Source organism: Somniosus microcephalus, chromosome 16 (assembly GCF_052327205.1).
Source record: "Somniosus microcephalus isolate GS21.2 chromosome 16, FLI_Smic_1.0, whole genome shotgun sequence".
Taxonomy (NCBI): domain Eukaryota; kingdom Metazoa; phylum Chordata; class Chondrichthyes; order Squaliformes; family Somniosidae; genus Somniosus; species Somniosus microcephalus.
The window spans coordinates 81,906,711-81,927,356 of NC_141002.1; the positions used below are offsets into that span (position 1 = coordinate 81,906,711).

The window sequence follows — 20,646 nt, forward strand, 5'->3', positions numbered from 1 at the left end:
AACATTGGCTGGCTGACCTTCTGAGAAATCAATGCATATTAATCTCATTTATACGTTGTCTGCCAGACCCAAAGTTTAATCTTAAATCACACGCGATGCCTCGTTGCTAGGAGGTGCTCGACAGCTGTCAGCGTCTCCCCTTAAACCTCTTGCCATTCGCCAAGATCTCTGATTGCTCTCTTCAGTTTCCCCCCTCCCTCCCTCCCGCTCCTTGTGTGATGCAGTTGTCCGCCTCCTGGCTGAAATCGCAGACCTGTCGGGAGGAGCAAGACGGTGCACCTTATCAATTATGCATTAGCTTTTGTCTGTGTTTATCTGGAGTTCTCGCTGCGCCACAGGCTCGAACGGCGATGGTGGAAGCGCAGAATCGCCGCCGGCTGCTGCCTCAGCGAGGATCGCGGTGCCACATCTGACTGCGCCTCCTCCCCACCCCCCGATTGGGGCTGAATCCCTCCCGGGGATCCGCCGCGGTGCTGCCTGGCGTCCAGCGGTGAAAGCGCGCAGGCACCATGCAGGGTGTCCTGGTTGTGTGCGCGTTGCTGCGGCTCCAGACTGCAGGTAGGTCCCGTTACACCTGGCTTTGCACCCCGCTCTGGTCACAGGCGCGTTTCAAGCAGCTGTTTACTACCGAGAGCTGCTCCTTCCCCAGGGCAGAGTTACATTTCCACGACGAGGAACAGGGGGTAATGATGCGGGAGAATTTTCTATCTACACACATATATATCAAATGGAGTCAACACTTGGGAGCTTGTTAAAATGCACTTGCATCTTTCTGGGTGACAATTGTGAGATTGCAAAGTGAGGCGACAGACCAGGATCAAAACGCTATCTCACTAGCATCAGATTGCTGGGACTGCGAACTAACATGATAGCGAGAAGCCCCCCCACTTTAGGACGGGTGAGCACTATGCCCTGGACTGCACCTTGCTGCTGTCTCCGTGCTGGATGTGGACCTCAATCCTGATCTCCTGAGCGGTGGTGCTGGGGCGGGAGGGGGTTCATTGCAGTGGTGCTGTCAGGCCCGTTTCAGCACCAGGGTCAGCGCGTCCAGGCGACGGGACGGGAGTGCGGCAAGAAGTATCCGCTTTGTGAAGGCACTGCTGTTTTCTGAACACCCATTGCACGTACTGGAAGCAACGCACTATTTGGGATCAAAACAATTTGGCTCTGATCTCTACCAGAATAGTTCCGGGGATGGGGCATCTTAGCTACAAGGACAGGTTGGAGAAGCTGGATTTGTTTTCATTAGAGCAAAGGAGGTTGAGGGGTGATTTGATAGAGGTGTACAAGATTATGACAGGTTTGGATAGGATAGGCTAGACGGGGAATGGCTGTTCCCACTAGTTGATGGTACAAGGACTAGGGGACACAGATTTAAGGTTTTGGGCAAGATATACAGGGGGGAATGTGAGGGAAAACTTTTTTACGCAGCGAGTGGTGAGGACCTGGAACTCGCTGCCGACGGAAGTGGTGGAAGCGGAGACACTCAATGTTTTCAAGGGGAGACTGGATAGGCACTTGAGGGAAATAAACTTGCAGGGCTACAGGGATAGAGCGGGGGAATGGGACTGACTGGATTTCTCTACAGAGAGCTGACGTGGACTCAATGGGCCGAATGGCCTCCTTCTGTGCTGTTATGACTCAATGAATCTAGAGTTGGGTTGAGTCCAGGAATATCAAGAGTCCTGGCTACATTGAGGGACTTGCAGGTTTAGATCCTGGAGTGCATGCATATTGGGGGTAGTTAATTGGGGGTAGTTAGTAGGATAAAAAAATGGGGTAGGATGACTGAATTTTGTATTAAAAAAAACTATTTTGTTATGGGATACAATACAAAAATAGCAGATTAGTTTGGTGCTATTCAACCTTTTTGCATTTAAATAGCATCTTCTATCTTAAAGGGCTTCAGACAATTGACTACTTTTGAAGGGGTCACTGATGTTATGGAGTCAAATGTCGCAGCAAGATTCTTCAAATTGCAATGTGATGAATGACTGTTAATTTGGTTTTATTTTTGATGGTGTTGGTTGAGGGAAGGCGGAATGTTGACAGTAATCTTGACCAGGGCACGAGGAAAACTCCTCGTTCTCCTTGAAATAATGCCACTGGGTCTTTAATATCCACCTGAACCAGAAGAATAAGGCAAACAGAACTTTATTTTAACATCTCATTGGAATGACATTGGGGGAAAAATTCAGTTGTTTGCGCCTCCCGTTAACACCTTAAGAGGGCGCCAATTGGGGCGCAAAGCAACTAGCGCCTGGGCGCGGCGACATTTTGCGGCGGCGCTAAACACTACCACCACGATCTCCTGTGCCGGCAGAACATGACGTCAGTCGAGTGCGCAACGCCCCGGTAGCGCCCCGGACTGGATATTGAGTGGCGCCCCCTGCCATACCACCTGCCACTAGCAACGACAGGTTGAGGGGAGCGTTATGCTGTCAGAAAGGGCCTGGGGGAGCGCTATTTAAAGGCGACCCCTTCCTGCCTTTTTTTGTCGGTGACATTTTTGCACCACGCATTCTGAGAGAGAGAGAGAGAGAGAGAGACTTCTGGAGAGATTCAACGCTGTGTGAAGGAGTTTTGAGTACTGAGCAGCACTTTGCAGGTTCATTTTGACTTGCCCTTCCTTGCTTCGCCAGCGCTCTGAGGTAGCGCCTCGCTCCTCGGCCTTTGCGCCTTAAGGCAGGTGTGAAGCGCCTGATTTAGCGCTCCAGTCACCTCCAGGGGCGATAAAAGCCAAGTTTGCTGTTGGAGGCGATAATTAGCGCCAGGCGCTAAACTTTGCGCACGGCCGATAATGGCGCCCCAAACGGGGCGATGCTGAATTTTTCCCCCCTTGCCTCTGACAATGCAGAATTCTCTCAGGAGTGTGAGCCTAGATTGTGTGCCAGTAGTGGAGATAGTCTTAACCCCACAACCTTCTGAATCAGAGGCTCCCAACCGAGCCAAATTGGTGCTTTTCCCATTAAGCTCGTGTATCCTGTAGAAATTCAGAGATAAATGAAAGATACTCAATAGAGAACAATGGAATATCAAATTCATTCTATGACTGAGGAACACTTAATAGGTTAGGAGCAATATCTGAGTTGATTACTAAAGTATTGAAGTAGAATAAATGATACAGTCCACATTTCTCCATTGAGCATTTTGTTTATACCACTTGTGTGTAGTGAAACTAATATAATTTAAAGCACATTTTTTTTTTACAATAAATACTTCAAAAATTTTAGAAGGTGCTTTAATACGTTTCACAAGGTCACGTGAGCTGCCCCTCACTGCTCTTCCACTGTGAACATCTGTCATCATGAAAACTTACTCAGAGATGTCAGCCCAAACTAGAGCTTAATGAAATATCTATTCAGGATATCAGGATGCTATTTTAGCCCCATGACTGGATTTAAAGGCAAACAAATGTAAAATGCTTCAAAATTAGTGCCCAGTTCCTGGAAATGTATGAACTAAAAGTGTAAAGTTACAGTTTGTGAATTAAACTGGTAATAGTGCCTCTAAGCTCTTCCTGGAGATTGAACTGCAAAAATGTTTTTGTTTGTATTTGGTGTGACATGCATTTGCCCTAAGCCACAGAATTTTATTTGCTCATAACCCAGTCTTAACCAGATGGTATCACATAAGTGCATATTTAAAACCTTAAACCAAATGGTTATACAATAAACAATGTCGTATTGACTTACATGTCTAAATTCCAGCAGTAATAATTTATTTCTTCTTTTACATGTTAGTCACCTGGGTAGGTATTCACCACATAAGCAAATGTGTCTTTTTCATATAAAAACAAATATTTAATATTTAAGTGCAGGACAATAGGCATAGAACACAATTCCTCTAATAAAAACTTTTGCTTCCTTCCAAGGATCCTATACATTGGATATTTAAATTATATTAGTTTACCAGTCCCACTGAAGTTCCTATTCTCTATATGATAGCATGCCCTGGTTAAGCATACACTTTTGTCATTTCTGTGTAGCTGCTAAGAAGGTTATACACTTTGGGAACCACTGATTTTAATCTCAAAAGGTAGGATTTTGCTGTTATCAAAACTTTATAATTTTTAAAAATTTGTTTATGGGATGTGGGTGTCACTGGCAAGGCCTGCATTTATTGCCCATCCCTAATTGCCCTCGAGAAGGTGGTGGTGAGCCACCTTCTTGAACCGCTGCAGTCCGTGTGGTGAAGGTACTCCCACAGTGCTGTTAGGGAGGGAGTTCCAGGATTTTGATCCAGCGACGATGAAGCATCAGCGATATACTTCTAAGTCAGGATGGCATGTGACTTGGAGGGGAACCTGGAGGTGGTGGTGTTCTCATGCACCTGCTGCCCTTGTCCTTCTAGGTGGAAGAGGTCACGGGTTTGGGAGGTACTGCCGAAGAAGCCTTGGCAAGTTGCTGCAGTGCATCTTGTAAATGGTACACACTGCAGCCATGGTATGCCGGTGGTGGAGGGAGTGAATGTTTAAGGTGGTGGATGGGGTGCCAATCAAGTGGGCTGCTTTGTCCTGGATGGTGTCGAGCTTCTTGAGTGTTGTTGGAGCATCACTCATCCAGGCAAGTGGAGAGTATTCCATCACGCTCCTTACTTGTGTTTTGTAGATAGTGGAAAAGCTTTGGGGAGTCAGGCAGTGAGACACTCACTGCAGAATACCTAGCCTCTGACCTGCTCTTGTTGCCACAGTATTTATGTGGCTGGTCCAGTTAAGTTTCTGGTCAATGGTGACCCCCAGGATGTTGATGGTGGGGGATTCGGCGATGGTAATGCCGTTGAGTGTCAAGGGGAGGTGGTTAGACTCTCGCTTGTTGGAGATAATCATTGCCTGGCACTTCTGTGGCGCGAATGTTACCTGCCACTTATCAGCCCAAGCCTTATCAGCCCAGGTCTTGTTGCATGTGGGCATGGACTGCTTCATTATCTGAGGAGTTGTGAATGGCGCTGAACACTGTGCAGTCATCAGCAAACATTCCCATTTCTGACATTATGTTGGAGGGAAGGTCATTGATGAAGCAGCTGAAGATGGTTGGGCCTCAGACACTGCCCTGAGGGACCCCTGCCGCGATGTCCTGGGGCTGTGATGATTGACCTTCAACCACCACAACCATCTTCCTTGATGATAGTGCAAAAAACTCATTCTGTGAAATATTGTAGTAGACCATGGAGCCAATATAGGTGGCTGTGCTGGGTCTACTTTGTTCTTGGTATTTATAGATATTTTTGACTTGGGTAAAGAGAATAAAATCTTGATGTTTTCTGACGACACGAAAGTAGAAGTTTTGACAAACATTGAAGCCAGAAAAAGACTTCAGGAAGACATAGAACGGTTAGTGGAATGGGCAGACAGGTGCCAGATGAGATTTAATGTGGATAAGTGTGTAGCAATATGTATTTGGGAGAAAGAAAATATGGAATTGAGTATACACCTAATGGAAAGATACTAAAGGGTGTGGCTGAACAGGAAGACCTAGAGGCTGAAATACACAGTTCCCTGAAACTGAGTACAGGTACATAAAGCCATATAAAAAGGACTATAATTTAGGATTTTATAAATAGGGGTATAGTGTACAAGTGTAAAGAAGTAATGATGAATTTACACAAAATATTGTTTAGAACATAAGAATATAAGAACATGAAAAATAGGAGCAGGAGTCGGCCATACAGCCCCTTGAGCCTGCTCCGCCATTCAATAAGATTATGGATGATCTTCTACCTCAACCCCACTTTCCCGCTCATTCCCCATATCCCTTGATTCCCTTAGTGTCCAAAAATCTATCCAGCTCTCTCTTGAATATACTCAACGACTGAGCATCCACAGCCCTCTGGGGTAGAGAATTCCAAAGATTCACAACCCTCTGAGTGAGGAAATTTCTCCTCATTTCAGTCCTAAATGGCCGACCCCTTATCCTGAGACTATGACCCCTAGTTCTAGACTCTCCGGCCAGGGGAAACAGCCTCTCAACATCTATTAGGCCGGTTAGCCAACATTTACAGTACTGTGCGCAGTTTGGTATGCCCCATTGTAGTGGAATGGGCAGACAGCTGTCAGATGTGATTTAATGTATATATTTGGGAGAAAGAAAAACATGGAATGGAATTTACACCTAATGGAAAGATACTGAAGGGTGTGGATGAGCAGGGAGACCTAGAGGCTGAAATACATAATTCCCACTCTATTATAGCAAGGACGTTACAGCCATATAGAGAGAGTACAGCATAGATTCACAAAGAATTATATCAGGGAAACTGTAGTTACCAGGAGAGACTTGACCTATGGGGATGATTTCCACTGGAACAGGAAAGACTAAGAGGAGATTTAATAGAAGTTTTTAAAATTCTGAAGCGTTTTGATGGAGTGAGTAGGTAAAGATTGTTGCTCTGGTTGGGGAGACGATAATGAGGGGTGCCATCAATTTAAAATGATCAATAAATGAGTGAGAAGAGAGGTTTGGAGAAATTTCTTTATCTTTTTGATACCTCTGCTGTACTGCCCAGTTGTGTGTCAAAATTACAATCGGGGTCCTATGTATACCATAGGACCCTGATCTGCATAATCAAAGGGGCTATTATCTGAAACATTCATTCTCAAAGGGGCCACCCAGCTGAAGGCCCCTTTGAAGATGGTGACAGCTGGAGCACTGGATTAAATGGGATGCTACCACCCCATTTATGCCGGGCAACCTAAGTTTAAAATTGACCCCTATTTTTTTTCCAGGAACCAATCAAAAACATTTCTGAGCAAAATTCTTTCAAACTTCTTTGCAAATCTTTTCAATGGCAATGTGTACCCTCCCATACCCCTGAACCCCCTTGCATGGCATAACTTCTGACTAAGCATAATTCAATTCAATTCAATTCAATTTTATTTGTCATATATGCAGCAGACGTGTGTACTGTGCAATGAAATGTTGATTTTTACGAGTCCTCCCAACATTGGAATAAATATGGCAATAAATATGCATAAGCAGTGCCTTGGGAGACTGGCTCATGTTAAATTAAAATAATTTGGATGTTTATGATTTTTTTTAAAACAAGTATTTATTTGACATATTAGCTTGGTCATTACAAGATGGCTTCACAATATCTCTGTGTGTTGTAGAATTCGCCTTATACAAATTTTGGGCCTTATAAATTAGCCACCAGAAGCATAAGACATGATGGATTGTTGTTACTTACAAAATAGATGAACCTGAGAACATGTTTCTACAGATACTACAGTGCTTATGCATATTAAGTACTGCTCAGCCACTGATTCAAAGATCAATGGCTGAGCCTGTCTCCACAGCAATAGATCCATGAGAACATGGCTTCACATTTAAAACAAATAATACCTGGATCATTTTACATAGCAGAAAGGATCATTAACCTTCTGTAGTTGCTTTAGAGATAGTTCCTCACTGCTATGTCAATAACTTTTGATTTTTTTCAAGTATGTTCATATAAAGCACATATCATTTGCATTTACCTTTAAATTCTGAAATCTATTCAGGAAAGATGGTTAAATTAAAAAAAAAATACAAAAACAAAAAGCAAGACACCGTATAATAGGAAAGAGACAAAGATTAAAGAACAATCTTCACCCCCCTCGCCCCTCCCCTGTACCAAAGACCTGTGATCAAAACAAAATGGTTGGTTTTATTATTGAGCATTAGAGGACAAGAAATTCAGACGGTGTGATAGCCAGAAGTGTTTGAATTGGTTCACCGAAGTTCCTGAAATTTTCCTTGGTTAGTTGCAATCGGTCAGCAGCCTACAGTGTTAACAAACATATGGAGGAAATTTGTTTTGTTCTGTATCAAACTCTTGGATGCTCGACTAATGGCTTCTTGGTAAAATATCAAAGAGTTTTGGGGGAGAAATTGGTCCCTGTCCCTGTTGCGCTTGATTTCTGAGCGACAAATAGGAATTTAAGAGACCAATTCCGTGCGTGATCCCCCTGTGCCCAATTGGCATCCGCAGCTTGCCAATAATATGTAGATAAGGCCCTAGGCTCAATTTCCAGCAAGCTTCAGGCCTTCACCTTTGGGCGTGTGTCATGGGGGCGCAACCCATTTTGTGCTGGTTTTTGGCACAAGACCAATTTTCTGGCCTTTTGGGTTTAGAACTGAGAGCAGCAGAACCATGGACTGTGCCAGGATAGCAAAGTAGTGAGATTCACTGCACATTAATCAGGATATGTGTGCTCATAATGGGCCTCTTAACTGCTGCATGGAAAGAATAGCAGTATGTGAGGCTGGCATTCCTCCAACTGTACTTTGTTTTTGTTAATATTTGATATTTTTGGAGAGTGAAATGCTCTTGCTTATCTCTTCCAATGGGGACATGGGGTTGTACCTGGCAACTAAATCATTTTTTTTGTGAAATTGTTACCATGTGTAGTCAACACACGCTTTAAGCACATCTGATTTGTCTATGGTTTGATCCTAGGATTGAATCCTTTAAAGAAGCCAAAATAAAGAACCTTAAAATCAGAGCCAGGCCATTCAGGAGAGAAGTTAGGAATCACTTCTTCACGCAAAGGGTGGTAGAAGTGTGGAACTCTCTCCCACAAAGAGCAGTAGATGCCAGCTCAATTGATAACTTTAAATCTGAGATCATAAAAGGATATGGAGCCAAGGCAGGTGGATGGAGTTAAGATACAGAGCAGCCATGATCTCATTGAATTGTGGAACAGTCTCGAGGGGCTGAATGGTCTCCTTATTTAAGGAAGGATATACTTGCATTGGAGGCAGTTCAGAGAAGGTTCAGGAGGTTGATTCCGGAGATGAAGGGGTTGTCTTATGAAGAACGGTTGAGCAGGTTGGGCCTATACTCATTGGAGTTTAGAAGAATGAGAGGGGACCTTATTGAAACATATAAGATTCTGAAGGGGCTTGACAGGGTAGATGAAGAGAGGATGTTTCCCCTCATGGGGGAATCTAGAACTAGGGGGCATAATTTCAGAATAAGGGGGCACCCATTTAAAATGGAAATGAGGAGGAATTTCTTCTCTCAGAGGGTCATGAATCTTTGGAATTCTCTTCCCCAGAGAGCTGTGGAGGCTGGGTCATTGAATATATTTAAGGTGAAGATAGATAGATTTTTGAATTGTAAGGGAGTCGAGGGTTATGGCAGGGAAGTGGAGTTGAGGCCAAGATCAGATCAGCCATGATCTTATTGAATGGCGGAGCAGGCTCGAGGGGCCAAATGACTTACTCCTGCTCCTACGTCTTATGTTCTTATGTGCTTATGGCCTACTCCTGGTCCTATGTTCCTATAAACTGGCCTTGTTTTCAGCCAACATATTGGGATGGATTTTCATCTATTGGTGTAAGTCAATCCTAAAATAGTTAAGAACTGGTGCTAATCTCACCAGAATGGTAATGTGTTGGTAGCACTCATATTTCATGAGTCAGCCCACCTGTGTAATTATTCACAGATCCAGTTGCAGATTTGGGTGGATGTAAGGACTAGATTCGGATGAATTATCCTTCCAAACGTGACTTTTTCAAATAATACCTAGGCAATGCTACATAGCAGAAACGGCAGTTAATTTTCAGTAGTTGCTATGGAGATAGTTAATTGGTGTTAGCTCAATAACCTTTTACTTTTCTAAGTGTGTTAATTTTGTATATAAGTTGTATTTACCTTTTAAATTCCAAAATCTATTCAAGGAAGATGGCCAAATAAAAAATGACTGACGATGGGTGTGGAAAGTTGTGTATAAGTGAAATTTAAAGGATGGGGACAATTAAAGGGAAATGTTACAATAGGCTGACAGAAATTCTGACAGTCTTTAGAAAGACATAAAAGACATCTCAACCCAGTAGCGGTCTTTGCCACGATTGAAGGAGCCGGGGGTGAAGAAATGGTGGGCAATAATTAAGGGAAAGGAAACTCAAGGCGCAGGCAAATGATGGAGCGGCTCAGCATGAACCCTGTGTTTGATGGCTGCCAATGTGGACATCAGTCTGCTTGAGGCGTTCTGTGCCATTGTATGGCACCATTCCCCATAAGTCCGTATTGCAGCATTCCTGGAAGGGAGTAGAGGCAGGCTTGATGCTGTAGTTGAATGGTACACTTACTGGTTCTGCCCGCCCTACGGTGTATGTTAGCAACAGGTATCCTTGTTGCAGATGGTACGGCTCTGCATCTGGCTGCCTGCTTTCCTGGACCTTGTGAATTCACTTCCTCTCAATCATTGGCAGGTAGGTATGGCCAAGCTTGCAAATATGGCTGTTGGCATCATGACTGGTGAGCTCAATCACTTTTCCTGGATGATAATCACCCTGGCATGCCTTCTTTTATCCAAAACCATGTAAGGCTTATGAGAACTTCAGTGCCAATAGAAAGAAAAGCAACCAAAAAAGTTAAGAAAAAATGGCCTAGATGTGACCTCAAAACTGTTGAATGAATCTTCTTACTTGTTCTTTAAACATACTTCTGTAACAGCTTAGTGCCAGCAACCTTCGATGGCCATTATATGGGTGTGACTTGGAAGCAGCAATGTAAAGGCAGGAAAAATAATCTATTATGGTATCTGTTAACTCTTACTGCCTCATTTGAATATTATAGTTTGAATATTATATTTACAGTGTCAGCTGTGGCTCAGTGAGTTGCACCCTCGCCTCTGAGTCAGGTCGTGGGTTCAAGTCCCACTCCAGGGACCTGAGCACAAAAATCTAGGCTGACACTCCAGTGCAGTGCTGAGGGAGTGCTGCACTGTCAGAGGTGCCGTCTTTCTGGAGAGTATTTCAGAATCTTCCACTTTATTAACTGTGATAAATCCATTAAGTGGAACAAGGACTTAAAGAGGCGATATCGTAGAATTAACACGAGTACTTTATTAACAACTGGGAAACACGTTTACAGACAGCCTGCATCAGCATCCTGGCATTCCACCTTGTGCTGACCTATACAGGAAGCAAACCTCTGACCTTAACAGGAAGCAAACCTCTGACCTTAGTAGCAGCATTGGCTAAAGCACCACCTGGTGGATAACCTTAATCATAACATCCCAGATTACTATATCCCTCCTCCCTTAAGATTTCAGTATGAATTTCTTAACAAACAACCATTCCTGAGGGTCACATAAGGAGTCTCCGTTCATCATATTCCATACTTGATGAATCTAACAGTTCAGTATCAATCTCTCTGGTGGCTTGCGAGCCCTTTGTGAACGTCTAACAGTAAAGTCCCTGCTTGTTTGTGGTGAAGCCACCAGCTGCTCCTGAGCAGTGCTCAGAGTATGTGACTCTGCAACGATGGTTTCCTCTTGACGGATAGGTTCCTGTGGAATTATCTCTGTCCCTAGTGGTGGCACCACAGATGCACTTGGATAACTGGGGGCAACCCTGTCTTCAGTCATTGCATCTGGAACCTTCATTTCAATTTCCCCTTGTCTGGGAAGTATCTGATCTACATGTCTGCGTACTACCCTACCATCTCCCAACATGACCTTGTATGATACTGGACCTGTCATTGAGTCTATGAAGCCAGGAATCCACTTTGGTCCATAACTGAAATTCCTGGTAAGGATCGCATCTCCTTCTCCAAAACTTCAGCTCGTTGTTCTTTTGTCATGGTTCTCTTTTTGTTTGTTTTGTCTGTTTTCCATTTTCCTTTTTAGGTCTGGGTGGACAAGGTCAAGAGTGGAGCGTAGTCTCCAACCTAATAACATCTCAGCAGGAGAGAGTCCTGTGGTGGATTGAGGTGTTATTCTGTAGCTGAACAGAACCCGTGATACTTCGGCTGCTAAACTCCCTTCTGCAATTTTTTTCATCATCTCCTTAAATGTTTGTACGGCTCTCTCCGCAAGTCCATTCAAGGACGGATGATATGGAGCCGAGGTCACCTGCACTATGCCATTTTTTCTCAAGAACTCTTTTGTCTCTGTACTCACAAAACAAGTGGCATTGTCACTCACCACGATCTCCGGTAGCCCTTGATTACTGAAGCTCCGACGCAGGCAGTCTATAGTAGTAGTGGCGGAAGCAGAATTTACAGGATAAACATCCATCCATTTGGAATGTGCATCAATGATTATGAGGAACATCTTCCCCATGAATGGACCCGCATAATCTAAGTGCAATCTTCTCCATGGTTTATCCGGCCACTCCCAGGGGAGCCGCTGCTGGTGCCTTCCGGTGTTCCTGACAAGTGCTGCATGTCTTGACTAGATTTTCTATCTCCTCATCTAGCTATGGCCACCACAAGTAACTCCTAGCCAAGGCTTTCATACGCGAGACCCCAGGATGACACTGATGTAGTTGCTCTAGGATAGACTGTCGTGCTGGCTGTGGAATAATCACTCGTGCTCCCCACAACACGCAACCATCCTGCACACTCAGCTCTGTTTTCCTGACACTGTAGGGTGTGAAGTCAGCCCCTTCCGGATGCTGTGGCCATCCCCTCACCACATATTCTCGAACTCTAGACAGTACTGGATCTTTACCTGTCCATGTTCTTACTTGCTCTGCAGTCACAAGTGCCGTGCCAGTGTTCTCCAACATCAAAACTCTGTCCTCTGGAGCTGCACGGATAGGTGTGCCTGGCAGTGGAAGACGGCTCAAGGTATCTGCATTCCCATGGTTTATGATCGGTGCATATGGTGAACTTCCTGCCATATATGTACTTGTGGAACCTCTGTAACCCAAACATTACTGCTAACCCCTCTTTGTCTAACTGGGAATAGTTTTTTTCCGCTGGTGTTAGAGTTCGGGACATAAACCCTATTGGTCTTTCAGTTCCATCTTCCATGCAGTGTGAAAGAACTGCCCCCACCCCGTAAGGTGAAGCATCACAAGAGAGAATGATGTCTTTCTCTGCATTGTAGTGAACCAGCACATCCGACAACAGCATCAGTTTCTTGGACTGTTCAAATGAAACCCCCCGCTCCTCTCCCCACTGCCACTGTGTCTCCTTGCGCAGTAGTTTGTGAAGAGGTGCTAACACAGTTGACAAGTGATGTGCCTCAATAATCCCGAGACTCGATGTCAGCGGAACAAAACAAGGCTTTTATTAACTTAGAAGATAACACGCAGTGGAGAGAGGTATCTTCCATCTGGAGCTCTGCAGTACTGGATATGAGGCCAGACTGAGCTGGCTTACATAGAGGCCAGGTATGGGCAGAGCCCTACACACAACACATTCCATACATTCCAATATACAATACAATGGTGAGGAGAAACCTGAAACCAACCACAGTCACAGGCAATACAATGGTGAGGGGAAACCTGAAACCAACCACAGTCACAGGCAGTGATGAATGGAATATTTCATCACAACAAGTTTGGTAAAAACCTGTTATAATAGTTCAGCAGTCCCAGGTAAGCTTTTAACTCAGCCACATTTGTAGGAGCAGGGGCGTCCTGCAGTGCTTGTACCTTCTCCTTGAGTGGATGGAGCCCGGTGGCGTCCACTCTGTGTCCCAGGAACACTGCCTCATTCCCCAGGAAAGTGCACTTACTCCTCTTGAGCCGGAACCCTGCCCTCTCCAATCTCTGTAGTACCTCTCTGAGTGCTCAGATGCTCCTGGTCGGTTCTTCCTGTCACCAGAATGTCATCCAGATAGATGGAAACATGTGGAATCCCTTGCAGTACACCTTCAATTGTCCTCTGGAAGATATCTGGACTAGATGAGACACCAAACAGTAAGCGGTTATATGTAAACAAGCCCTTATGTGTATTTATGGTGACATACTTCTTTGACTCGTCATCCAGTGTAATCTGCAAGTAGGCATGACTCATATCCAACTTTGTGAATTTCTTTCCTCCAGCCAGGTTTGCAAAGAGGTCCTCTGTTTTGGGAATAGGATACTGCTCTAGTTTGGACACCCGATTGACAGTCAATTTATAGTCTCCACAGAGTCTTACCGAATTGTCCGGTTTTAACACAGGTACTATGGGGGCTGCCCATTCTGAACATTTCACCGGCTCCAGTATGTTCTCTCTCAATAGACGGTCAAGCTCAGCCTCTACCTTTGGCTTCATGGCATAAGGCACAGGTCGTTGTTTAAAAAACCTTGGCAGTGCCTCCTTGTCTACATAAATCTTAGCTGGGGGGCCATTAAATGTGCCAAGTTCCTCCTTGAACACACTCTCATGTTCACTCAACACTTCTTGCAAAGTCAACTGTTTGCCCGCATCTATTTGATGTACTGCTCCCCAGTCTAATTTAAGTTCTTTTATCCAGCCCCGACCTAACAGGTTTGGTCCGGTACCCGATACTATAACTACAGGTAGCTGTTCCACTGTGTCCCTGTGTTGCACAGTTACCTTAGCTGTACCTAATGTCGCCACTCATTCACCTGTATATGTTTTAAGATGCAGGGAGCAAGGCTTTAACTCTGGAACTTTTGCACGGTTCCACAATTTTGAGTACTCTGCCTTGTTCATTATGGTCACGCCGCACCCTGTAGCCACTTCAAAGTTCACCTTAGAGTCATTTACTTTCAGTTGCAATGTGATAGGAGCCACTTTTGGAATGTTCTCTAACATGCTATACATTATGAACATGTCCTCTTCTTCCTCAGCTTCCCCGCTGATGTGGTGTGCTCCATGTTTTTTCACTTCTCTCCCTTGGTTTTGCCGTCCTCCCCCTTTTGGTTTGGATTCCTCCACAGGTGATTTCGCCCTGCAAGCTCATTTTATGTGTCCTTGTTTCCCACACTTGTAGCACTTTTCCTCCAGAAACTGGCATTCACTCGCCAGGTGATCGCCCTTGCATCTATAACATGCCTTCACATGCTCACGTTGTGGTTTCTGATGCATGTTCAACTTGTGCACAACAACCTGACCTGCAACTTGCATAGCATTAGCCCTGTCTGAACCCTGTATTTCTTTTACATCTCGGTTTGCTGTCTCTATGGCTTGAGCAAGTTCCAATGCTTTTTCATAAGTAAGCCCAGTCTCGGATAATAATCTACGCTGCATTCGGTTGTCCATAATTCCGCAAACTAGCCTATCTCGCAGCATTTCCTTCAGGTTGTTCCCATAATTGCAATCTTGTGCTAATTTACGCAACACCGCTACATAGTCCATTACGCTCTCTCCCTCTTTCCTGTTCCTTGAATTAAACTTGAACCGCTGTACAATCTCACTAGGCTTAGGGTTGAAATGTTCTTTTAGCAAAGCCACTAATTCAACAAATGATTTGTCTCCAGGCTTTTCAGGACTGAGCAGATTTTTCATCAAACTGTAGGTTTGGCTTCCCACTGAACTAAGCAGAATGGCTTTCCTTTTTCCGGCATCATTTATTTCATTTGCTTCGAAAAAATAACCCAACACTTCACAGTATTCTTCCCAGGTTTGTGCTTGAATATCAAAAGCGGAAACCATTCCTACCGTGGCAGCCATGCTCTCTTCCAGCTTGTAGCTAACTTTAACTCGTGATTTTGTTGTTTAAACGTCCCAGCAGACTTTTCTTCTTTATGCAGGGTCCTTAAGTTGCCTCGTCGCCAAATGTGATAAACCCATTAAGTGGAACAAGGACTCAAAGAGGCGATATCGTAGAATTAACACGAGTACTTTATTAACAACTGGGAAACATGTTTACAGACAGCCTGCATCAGCATCCTGGCATTCCACCTTGTGCTGACCTATACAGGAAGCAAACCTCTGACCTTAACAGGAAGCAAACTTCTGACCTTAGTAGCAGAATTGGCTACAGCACCACCTGGTGGATAATCTTAATCATAACATCCCAGATTACTATATTAACATTTTATGCAGCACGGTGGCATAGTGGTTAGCACTGTTGCCTCACAGCGCCAGGGACCCGGGTTCAAATCTGGCCTCGGGTGACTGTCTGTGTGGAGTTTGCACATTCTCCCTGTGTTTGCGTGGGTTTCCTCCGGGTGCTCCGGTTTCCTCCCACAGTCCAAAGATGTGCGGGTTAGGTTGATTGGCCATGATAAAAATTGGCCCTTAGTGTTAGGGGGGATTAAATATGTGGGGTTACGGGGTTACGGGGATAGGGCTTGGGTGGGATGGCTGTCGGTGTAGGGACCGGGTGCTAGGGTTTGGATGATCAGCCATGATCTCGTTGAATGGCGGAGCAGGCTCGAAGGGCCGAATGGCCTACTCCTGCTCCTAGTTTCTATGTTTCTATGAAAGAAATGATCTTAAGTCAGGTATTCCATTGCTGATATTCATCAAAAATTATTAGGTGAAATTCTTGAATTGATAAGTTGTTTGCATTAATATTTGAATACTCCATTAAATATTTGTAATGCCTATTCTGATGGTGTAATTATGCTTAGATTACCACTTGGTAAATTTGAGATGATATTTGCTATTGCCTCATAATTGTAATCATTAATCCTTCAGTGTGAACATCATCAGGCACAAAATGCACAAACACTGGCTGTTATACCACCTCTGGTAGGTTTAGGAAGGAAAGGAAAAGCAGAGCAGACCTAAAACTCTTGATGCTGTGACCAATACAAACACAATCTATATTCCACGCTTTAATCACCAAGAATTTCTTCCTCTGAGTAATCTGACAAAAATGATTGCCAGAAGAGCAGGACAATTATTTTCAGACCAACTGAACAGCACGTTTCCCTCAGTAGGAGACTAACTCCAATGCAGTATATAATAGCCGAAGGTTAAGTCTCAGGAGTGTTTGAAAGAGCTTATCCCGAACACAAGGGGGCGCACACAGCCATTTTCACACTTGCTTCATTAAAGAAAAATCAACTCCTACATCCAGTTACTTACTGAATACAAATCACCGGTCACCTTTATCAGAAAGCATTTCAAGATATATTGACTCTGTACTTTGTGTTTGTTTAAATGGTTGTTTCGTTTAAACATTATCTGTAGTCAAGAACAGAAGCTGAAAAATGGCAGAGAATTCATATATACTGAAGAGTCACTGATTCATTTGATTATCATTGATCAAATACATTGCTTACATTGTTAATAATGTTAAACCGAGGCCCCGTTTGCTGTCAGGTGGACGTTAAAGATCCCATGGCACTATTTCGAAGAAAAGCAAGGGAGTTTTCCCTGGTGTCCTGGCCAATATTTATCCCTCAACCAACATCACTAAAACAGGTTATCTGGTCATTATCACATTGCTGTTTGTGGGAGCTTGCTGTGCACTAATTGGCTGCCGCGTTTCCCACATTGTAACAGTGGCTACACTTCAAAAAAAAAGTATTTCATTGGCTGTAAAGCACTTTGAGACGTCCGGTGGCCGTGAAAGGTGCTATATAAATACAAGTTCTTTCTTTTATTATAATCTCACTTGTTTCAGGCAGTAGTTTCCTCTGCCCGCCAGGAATGCATTCCATGCGCAAAAGGGGAAGAGTTAGGCATGTCTGCCACTTTTCCATGCCGTGACTCTCCATGAACTGGTGCACACGGATGAAAATTGACCCTTCCCTCTCCCAAGCCTAAGCTATTATGGAAAGGAAAAGGAGGGAGACTAATCTTAACTGGGGGCAAACTAACAAAGGGTTTGCAGCCAGTGTGCGTATGGAAAATTTGGTGCATTTTGGGCTATGTTTCTTGAAAACAGTAAAATACTTATTTAGTAATGAAATAGTTTATTTTCACAATGGAATAATTGTAGTGTAAACCAATATTTATGTTTGATATAGATAGTAAAATATTCCATCGATTGAATATTTGTGGGCTGGGGTAATGACCATTTTTTGAATTTGTGCCAATAATCTGTCAGATAAAGCTGCCCCAGGTGACTAATCCTACTTATAAATCTAACCTTTGCGTTGTAAGTAGTGATGGGTTTAGGGTTAGCTCCAAGGGATAGAAATGTGTTTGTCTATTTACTGGCCAAAAAATATTGTGTTAACAGAGAGTTGAATTAATTTGCAGAAAATGTAAATGATCTTCCTCAAATTGTTCTATTTTCAGGGTGCTTTTCAGGAGATCATGAACACTTCAAGACCAGAAGTCAGAGGAAGTCAGTTAGCAGTGGAAAGCCAGCAATTATCTATCACCATGTACAACGCATCGATAAAGCTGTGGACTTAAGTGGCATGGAAATGCAAAGAAGCAGAATCAACATGCCATTATTCAGCAAATATATGCACCGAAGCAGACCCCATCCTGCTATGATTGTCAAATCTACTTTGCCTAGAGTATCAAATGAACGAAGCATTCATTTTGTAGCAAATGATGACCGGTGGTTAGAAATTGAAAACCTCCCTATTCCTGAAGATGACTTGATATCGGTGGTGAGTATCGGTTTAAATAATATAAAGCAACTTTTCTTTGACAGATGTTCGGTAAACAGGAATGCTTAAAATGTTTTCTTTTAAGGGTCATTACAAAGTAATACAAAATATTTACAGCACAGAAACAGACTGCTTGGAGACAAGGGATATCCACTGAAGACGTGGTTCACGACACCCTTGAGGAGGCCAAGGACTGAGGCCAAGGAGAGATAGTCATAGAGCAGACAATAGGCAGAAAATGCGCTTCAGATGCCTTGACAGATCTGGAGGAGCCTTTCAGTATGCACCAGCCAGGGTCTCCAGAATTGTCGTGGTCTGCTGTGCGCTGCACAACTTAGCGCAGCAGCGACTATTAGCGCTGCATGAGGAGCAAGGCACTGAGCACACGGCCTCTTCTTCTTCAGAGGAGGAGGAGCATCAGCTGGAAGACAAGGAAGAGCAGTGCAGATGCCACCAGCACTCGAGCACATTGCTGCCTGGGAGGCCAGAGATGGGCTCATCATGGCCAGATTTACTTAACTTTATGTATTACAGCCATATGGCTGTCCCATGCTGTGCAAGGTTGGCACCACCCCACAGCAACACCATAAAACATTCCTACAATAACAAAGCCATTCCTTTCACACTGATCATCATTGCTGGAGGTAACATTATGTCTCACCATTCACTCCAACTCACTAAGCCACTTCCAAAGGTGCACACAAATGTGTCCATGACCAGAAAGTGGTGAAAATAAAGATTTTAATCTGTGACCTCACAGTAACGGAAACTTTACAGGAACATTTAATAAAACACCCAAGTGGCTACCCTTGTGAATGTACTTGTGTTCCATCTTTCTCTTAGGGTGCTTCTACGAGGTGCTACACCTGTGGCTTCAGCAAATGTAGAGGCAACCTGCTCACTTCCCTGCTGCAACTGCATAGATTCTTTTGGCGGATGTCCCACCCAGCTGGACGATGTTGGAGAGGCGTTGGAGAAGGATGGAGTGGTCAACCGTGTCAAAGAATGCAGACAAGCCAAGAAGGACGAGGAGGGATAGTTTACCTTTTGTCATAGTCACAAAGGAGATCATTAGTGACTTTGATGAGAGCCTTTGACACGGTTGACCACTCCATCCTTCTCCAACGCCTCTCCACTGTCGTCCAGCTGGGTGGGACTGCACTTGCCTGGTTCCATTCTTATCTATCTAATCGTAGCCAGAGAATCACCTGTAACGGCTTCTCTTCCCGCTCCCGCATCATTACCTCTGGTGTCCCCCAAGGATCTATCCTTGACCCCCTCCTATTTCTCATCTACATGTTGCCCCTTGGCGACATCATCCGAAAACACAGCGTCAGTTTCCACATGCATGCTGACGACACCCAGCTCTACCTCATTACCACTTCTCTCGACCCCTCCACGGTGTCTAAATTGTCAGACTCCATCCCTCTCCCTAACATCTGTCTGAGGCTGAACCACACTGTTCGCAACCTTGGTGTCATATTTGACCCTGAAATGAGCTTCCGACCACATATCGGTAGCATAACTAAGACTGCCTATTTCCACCTCCATAACATCGCCTGTCTCTGCCCTTGCCTCAGCCCATCCGCTGCTGAAACCCTCATCCATGCCTTTGTTATCTTTGGACTTGACTATTCCAATGCACTCCTGGCTGGCCTCCCACGCTCTACCCTACGTAAACTTGAGATGATCCAAAACTCGACTGCCTGTGTCCTAACTCGCACCAAGTCCCGTTCACCCATCACACCTGTGCTCGCTGATCTACATTGGCTCCCGGTTAAGCAGCACCTCAATTTCAAAATTCTCATTCTTGTTTTCAAATCCCTGCATGGCCTCGCCCCTCCCTGTCTCTGTAATCTCCTTCAGCCCCACAACCCCCTGAGATATCTGTGCTGCTATAAATCTGCCCTCTTGAGCATCCCTGATTATAATTGCTCAACCATTGGTGGCCATGACGTCTGTTATCTAGGCTCTAAGCTCTGGAATTCCCTGCCTAAACCTCTCCGCCTCTCTACCTCACTTTCCTCCTTTAAGACGCTCCTTAAAACCTACCTCTTTGATCAAGCTTTTGGTCACCTGCCCTAAGTTCTTCTATGTGGCTCGTGTCAAATGTCTTGTCTTATAATACTCCGGTGAAGCACCTTGGGACGTTTTACTACGTTAAAGGTGCTATATAAATACAAGTTGTTGTTGTGGTTGTTGTTATTGAGTAAGGATGTGCAGGAGCAGGGTTGGGAAGGCAGAGTGATGGGGATGTGATGTGAGGCACAGGAGGATGAGGTTGAGTGTGGCTTTGCACTCACTTTCCTGATCTAATGAGATCATTGAAACATTTCTGGCACTGCACCTAGGTCCTCCTGAAAAAATCCCTGCTGTTGACCTCCTCTGCTATTTGGAGCCAGGCTTGTTTTGTCTCCTTAGAAGGACGCTTCCCTTCTAATGGGCAGAAGAGACC

General features: G+C 44.4%; 1 protein-coding gene across 3 annotated transcripts in view; it reads left to right on the forward strand.

Moving 5' to 3' along the window:
• The first annotated feature begins 200 nt into the window (after positions 1 to 200).
• ptprr (protein tyrosine phosphatase receptor type R) overlaps positions 201 to 20,646 on the forward strand; it is a 263,856-nt gene continuing 243,410 nt past the window's right edge. For 2 of the 3 annotated variants that reach the window (XM_086009336.1, XM_086009337.1), the window contains exons 1-2: positions 216 to 558; positions 17,869 to 18,191. In XM_086009336.1, coding sequence (XP_085865462.1) covers positions 510 to 558; positions 17,869 to 18,191 — 372 coding nt within the window. In that variant the 5' untranslated portion in view covers positions 216 to 509. Of the gene's footprint in view, positions 559 to 17,868; positions 18,192 to 20,646 lie in introns of all 3 variants that reach the window. The other variant, XM_086009339.1, reaches the window with a different exon arrangement.